At 38.6% G+C, this 7,035-nt stretch overlaps 1 protein-coding gene across 1 annotated transcript in view; it reads right to left on the bottom strand.

The window, feature by feature from the left end:
- Window positions 1–1,434: 1,434 nt before the first annotated feature.
- LOC139747650 (trehalase-like) overlaps window positions 1,435–7,035 on the bottom strand; it is a 109,090-nt gene continuing 103,489 nt past the window's right edge. The window contains exon 12 of the mRNA XM_071660215.1: window positions 1,435–6,535. Within this exon, the coding sequence (XP_071516316.1) occupies window positions 6,311–6,535 (225 nt within the window). The 3' untranslated portion in view covers window positions 1,435–6,310. The remainder of the gene's footprint in view (window positions 6,536–7,035) is intronic.

Genomic DNA, 7,035 nt, shown 5'->3' with positions numbered 1-7,035 from the left:
CAGGCACTGAAATTTAACACAAATTTGCATAACAGATTGTATGAACTGACTTCTTCGAAAGTCTAATTCATGCCGTACTCAGCAAAGCTTGTTACTGGACACCTAAATTGAGACAAATCTATCTTCGAAGGTATTTGAACTGACAGTTAATTGTAAGGGCAATTTAGTCATTTTTGATCGAAATCCCATGTGGTTTAGCACTGCTCAAGCGAGTAAAGTCGTGGAAGGAATAATGAGAGCAGACCAACTCACTCTTTGCACCTGAGGTGAGACTGGATGCAGTGAAAATATTTCTCAGTAAATCCAACAAGATTTTAGCAAAACAACAGGAAACTTGTTCATGATGGACGACGGTATAGTATATGGGGCGATGCTCAAGACGTGCCGAAAAGGAAGAATAGTAGAGAGGGTTAATACCTAATGTGTGAAAGGCAAGACGTAGGTTATGTAATCATTTTAGTACATATCGCCTGTTTGTCGTCCATTGACCTATTCCTGGCGCCTCCCACTCCCTCTCTTATAATGTTATGCCATGAGGATCTCCCTTGCTCCCATTCACATGTGGTGTCAAGTGGTAAGAGGCATTTTGTGCCCTTCACTTGTGGTATCAAGTGGTAACTGACTGTGTTATTGCCTTTCATTTGTGATATCAGGTGGTGGGTGGCTTTGCTGCTGTCCTCCACAGATGATGTCAAGTGTCAACAGACATTGTTGCTATCTTTCACTCGCAGTGAGTAGCGCCACTACGGCAGGTTTGGCATTACTCAGGTGCAGTCTGAACATGTTCTCATCGTTGGTTGTATGTTTATGGTGCATATAAGAACGTCAGGAGTACCATTAGCTGAACGATGGTCTAGACGGCCTTGCATGGGATACATATGTCCAGTAAAGACCTTAAAGCGTGTTAGAAATGTCTACGTTTATGATTCATGATTCACTACATACAGTGGTAATCTTCACCAGAAGGAAGAGAGAGAGAGAGAGAGAGAGAGAGAGAGAGAGAGAGAGAGAGAGAGAGAGAGCACCATTGACAAGGTTTGCCAGAATAGCAGGGTTAACGTGTGCTTAGATAGAAGAAAAGAGGGAATGAGAATGGTTTTTCTGTTAACAGTTTACTGAGGATATTGTGTTTAAGTTCACTTATCTTTCCGACGTCCGTTTGTGCCTCCCTCAGGGTAACTGGTCATCCCTAACCTTCGTCAGTCTATCGTTTTGGTTTCAAGAACACCTCTTGCCCATATCAGCTCCCACGGGCATTGTGTACTTGCATGTACTTGCATGGCAGCAGAGTTATTGATAATGTAGGAAATAGATATCTTATTCATTATAACCAAACAGCTATATAATCATTTTGATCTGATGCATCCTTATAGAATAATTTGAATATATGTTTTATGGTACTACTTTAGTCAGGGGTTAATTGAAAAACGAAGCCAGAAAATTTAATATTTCATTCTATATTCCTCTTTCCGACATACACATAATATGATATACTGGTATACTAACAGTCAACATAAATCAGATATACACACACCTCAATATATCAAATAATATGTCAACTTCACTAAAAGATAAGCAGTGAACAAGTACCTTCATCATTACTACCATAATCTGTTTTCAGGGAAGGAGAATGCTTTTGCTGCGCACGTTACAACAGCTATCTACAGTAATATGAATTATATAAAGCCAATGAAGAACGAAATCATTTTATGGTATTGTAATAGTGAAGGTCGCGTATCACTGCTGCTAGCACACAGACGTCATCATACACCGCACGACCACAACATCTTTAAGAAGTTATAATGTACAGGACATAGATACACTTATATGTAGAAGGCAAACTCGAGTCAAACCTTGTACTCACATGGCAGCACCACCGACCAAGGCCCTCAAGAAATTTATAGGAAACGCTACTTTGTTTTCATAATTTAGGTGAATACAGACGCTTCCCTGGTACAAACTTGAAGAATTATCTATACATAGCATGTGTAAACATGACATGACATATGAAATGTGAGCTATTGAGAGGATCGGTCTGTAGCCTGTACTGGGTCACTGCACAACTCAACTCGAGCATATCTGCTGCATAAAAGTCATTTTACTATCACACTTTTACCTTTCAAATAGGAATCCCACAAGATATCACGATTTTAACCTCATGTTCAATGGTATAACAATAATAGTTTTTGAACTATTCAAAAGAATTATACTGACTATGACTTCAGAAGTACACAAAGATAAACTTTCTAAGCCAGACTGAAGAATCCATGGCTTGGTTGTTAGTGTAGAACAGCAAGTCCCTAACACAGCTACCTTACATATACCAACCAGAGCTGTACTATACCAACACATGAGGACTCCAGTCACCCATAAAGCTACATTACATATTTTTCATTGTTACCACATAGAATAATGAAAGACTACACACACACACACACACACACACACACACACACACACACATACACACACACACACACACACACACATACACACACATATATATATATAGTTCATCATAAATTGCACCTTCTTGATATTCAGCGTTAGTGCGGCTCTTGGACATGTTCAGCTGTAGATACGAGTTTGTTACATAAATGAAACGTAATACTAGAATGGTGGTTGGTGCCTTAACAAGTGTGTTGTGAGCACTATACTATCCTCCACGACCATTTACTTATCAGAGCACCAATAACCAGTCTTAAATTCATTGCAAATAGTCAAGATCTGATCGTGTGTAAGCACTTCAAACCAGATCCCATAAGACAACACTACATTTTTTCTGATATCTTCTGTGGCGAGAGGCTTTCTGCACTGGAGAGTGTAGTGTCTCAGCTCTCACAATGAATGAAGAAAATCAGTCAACCAGACTTAATCTGATAAGTCTAACTTAGCATAATTTGTTTTAGTGAGTTAGATTTGAGAGGCAGTCCAATATCAAAACATTAGCAACACTAAAAGAAAATACAGTATGCCAATGATTGATCATTGAACCCTTGAACATACAGCCATCATCAACTTTCAAAACGCTCTGCGTCTTCAATGACCAAAGGCTTTACTATCCTGGAGTTTGAAAAGCCTATGCCACATTCCTGGAATGTCCGGGATAGCCATCACTGGCGCTACCTTGGCTTGGTTATCAGTCATCCAAATTATCAAACATCTTCAGTGTTGTATGCATATGACGAACTATAAATGCTGCTCTTTTCAACTTCCGTCAAAATAAGATGCTGAATACATCTTCCACTGGTATCAAACAATTGGTCTGTGACATGATTGAGAGACAGAAGGAAACAGTACATCATACTCCAACCTGTCATTTGCTTACAACACTCAAGGTGAATGAATCAAGCGCAGTAACATCAAAATATATCATACAGTAATGAAACCCCACTAATATAAAATGTTAGAGTCTATCAGAGACTATGACAACGATTTAGTCTGACTAGGATCACAATCAGTGTTTGATGATGACCCGGGATGAATCAAAACATTGCCTAATGCATGTCGGTTTTTTATTTGTGGACTCTGTGGTCCATTCCGAGGGTATTGAAATCTATGGACATCTGACTTGAATGTTATACATCTTTTAAACTACATTTGGTTCTTTTCGCCTTCCAATGAAAAGCTCTTTGGCATGTCGTGAATCACCAGGTTGTGAGAGGATTGGTCCTAACCTCACATGGAAGGTTATATCCTATTAAAGTACCAATTATCACAAAGTAACTAAGGAATCATCTGTATGTGCATGTGCTTGGATGATGCTGCTTGTCCATATGCAAATGCACTTATCTGTGTGTGTATGGCTTCATAATCAAATGGATAGATAGGTGGTGAAGTGGATAATATATCAATAATTGTCTAAGTTTCTGAATAAATGCTATGCTTGTATAATATACACACTCTAGGGAATTAATGCGCAAATTAAAGAAAAATCAGAAGTTTCAGAGACAATAAAAACAATGTTATTTCAAGTAGCTCTCAGTAAATTCTACCTGGAAAGTCAAGGAAAGCACTTGAATGGTACGCTTTTCAGAGTCATCAACTGGAAGTCAGAATATCATCAGCAAAACTCTGGAAAAGACTTTCGAGGCTAAAAAAGTCATCAGAATATGTGATGTCTCATCATAACTTCTCCAAAATCTTTTCAACAGATATTCACTGATTTTGGCCTTTTATTAAGAGAATAATTCAGCCAAGTATATGATCAACAGTTGTTTTCATCATGTCTGGCTTTCTTAAGTACTGAAAAAAAATTGAATTCATTCAAAACAAAAATCGAGAAAAGTCTCATTCAAGAGTCATTATCAACAAAGTGTAGTGAACTTTCAGGTTCTACCATGGCACTTACTAGTGGGTAAGTGATTTCCTGTGACTTAAAAGACTCTCAGCTGATTCCTTGGCTTGAGTGGTGCCGTTTAGATGAATCCTGACATCTAGTGTGAATCGCCTTAACAAGATCCAGATGACGAGAAAAAGACTTTCATTTGTCATCCAGAAGGCATTCAGAAAACATATATGTGGAGAAAAAGAAGCATCTCTACTACTCTGGACATTTAGCTCTTAACAGCAAGAGATCTGGACTTCAGTATTACATTCCCTCTCATATCAGAGTAAATGTGAGGTCGTGCTCCTTAATTAACATATGACTCGTATATAACTGAAGGATAATGATTGCCTTAATTCTAACATAGTACAGCTTAAAATCATGCTGGAGTGTTGACATAGTCCCATAATATAATCTTCTATAAATTATGAACTTAAAAACATCACATTTAGAGATCATACACGACTGAATGAAATGAGAAGTGAGGTATGAAGAGGGGGTTAGAGAGCATCATAGGTAGTATTCATACGACTGGATCAAATGACAATGTGCAAGATGACAATGCATTTTACCATACAAATAAGTATTTCATTTTCTCACTACCATGTTTCCATTTAAAGAAACAGAGATGAGAGTTTGATCTTCAAGAGAAGGCAGATTGTCACACATATTCCACACTGAAATATGATGCAATATGAATTTCTGTCACCTGCTGTAATGGTTTATATGTTCATTATCTTGGTTCAAAAGAATCCTAAAAGTCTTCTGTGTTCATTGGCGACCAAGGAATGGGGAAAGCTGGAGAGGTAGAGGGATAGGAATTCCGTGGACGAGGACTGTGACCTGTCCAAAAGTTGTATGGGATGTAGTAGGTGTTTACATCCCACATGAGGAGGAAAGAGGCTTACTTTCCCAAAATATTGACGGGTGTCTCTCAGAGGCCACAGATTCATATCCCGAAGTAGAGAAACTCGTAATGAAAGACACTGATTAACTTGAGATAAGAACAGGTATCGTGCATCATTTACAGCGTACACAAGCACATACATATTAAAAGTAGTTTCAAATTTACAAAGAAAATTAAAATGTACATTAAAGCCCATCCTTAATACTTTGAGAACCACTTTTTTTTTAAACACCATCATCCCCTCACCTCTACAGGAATACCATATATTGTAAGAATTATATTCTTTTTAACTTAATGCAGATAAGTTTACATTATGAATCCACGGTTATGTGTATAATCCCTTAAGAGAGTTTAGGAGATGGAGGAAATAAGTCACATTTATGAACAGTGGAAGCTGAGATCAAAACTTTGGGCCACTCTCCTCAACACATCACAGAACGCTTGGCTCGGTATCAAGCTGTCTTCAGTGTTAGGAAAATAGAATGAAAATATGATAAACACGTCAAAAGAAACTGAGTTTCAAGCGTTATTTTGTCACTGTTAAATACATAGTACCATGAGAATCGAATTATTTTCATTTTGTCTGATCTCAGATTCCCTACATAGTAGAGTTATGAATAATCATCCTTAAAGTTATCTAAATTCCATTCTCCCCCAAGTCTTATCCAAAACAATGGAACACTTGGTTAGCAAAATAACCTGTAAAGAGGGTTGAGTCCACCACTACAATCTTTGATTTTGAGCTGATGTGCCTACTCGTGGATAAATAAAATCTTGACTAGTTGTAGGTAGTAAGTGAGAGGATGGAAATTGAAATAATCATTACCTACAGAAGGCGGCTCATTTCAGATGAAATATAATTTCGTTACCTTTACGCATCTCGAAACAAGTTCTTCTAGCATACCCACCCACAAGAATCATCGTTGACTGAGGCAGGGTAACCACACCCACTGTCCTCTGCTTAACTGCATCACACACTTGAGCATCATCACTTCTACACTGAGGTCCAAGTGGCCCTAATCAATACTAGAAGAACATCATCTGAGGGACAGATGCAGTCGAATGAATCACTCCTTTTATGATGAACCAGAAAGATGTCGAATCCACAAGGGCAGCAGGCTCACAAGGAGCATTACCCCTAAGGAGGCAGCCTTAGGTGCTGCAGATCCTCCAGTGGTGGCGGTGAGGCGATCGCCAAAGACATCCAGGAGACGAAGAGCAACCCCATTGCTCCAGCCAAATCCAAGTTGGACATCATACTCTCCACCACCTCCTGGTAGGCCCACTATGGTTACATTATACTGGGGAGAGGCAAAACATGCAAGAGTTTAGAATATCCTTGCCATCGCCTGTTAGACCATCTCTGGTACACAACCAATACACTTTGCACATTGTATGTCTGTTGTAATGATTCCTGTCACAATTATGTCTAGGGGTGCATGGGTGAACAGTAAACCACCTGTTTGATAAGCAGGTGATAAGTCATGTCCCTATCAAAGTTGTCTTCTTGATAAGTCATAACATAACACAACTATGTTAAGTTATACAGAAACATAAACATTCTCCATTCATCCACGAATTTCTAGATTTGCTCATTATTTGCCGGAGATACGCTGAGTTTCCATATCATAACAGTAGCATAGATTCATCACCCATTACTTTGGACAGCCTGTATCTGTACTCACATGTTCTCCCTGGAAAATGATGATTAGTAATTTGGATATTTGGTATTAAAGAAGTGACTATAAGTAAACATCCTCATCCCTCGACCATATCAGGCCAGGCTTAAGATCAGATTTGA

The sequence above is a fragment of the Panulirus ornatus genome, chromosome 69 (assembly GCF_036320965.1).
Source record: "Panulirus ornatus isolate Po-2019 chromosome 69, ASM3632096v1, whole genome shotgun sequence".
NCBI classification, from domain to species: domain Eukaryota; kingdom Metazoa; phylum Arthropoda; class Malacostraca; order Decapoda; family Palinuridae; genus Panulirus; species Panulirus ornatus.
This window is presented reverse-complemented; position numbering and strand designations above follow the sequence as displayed.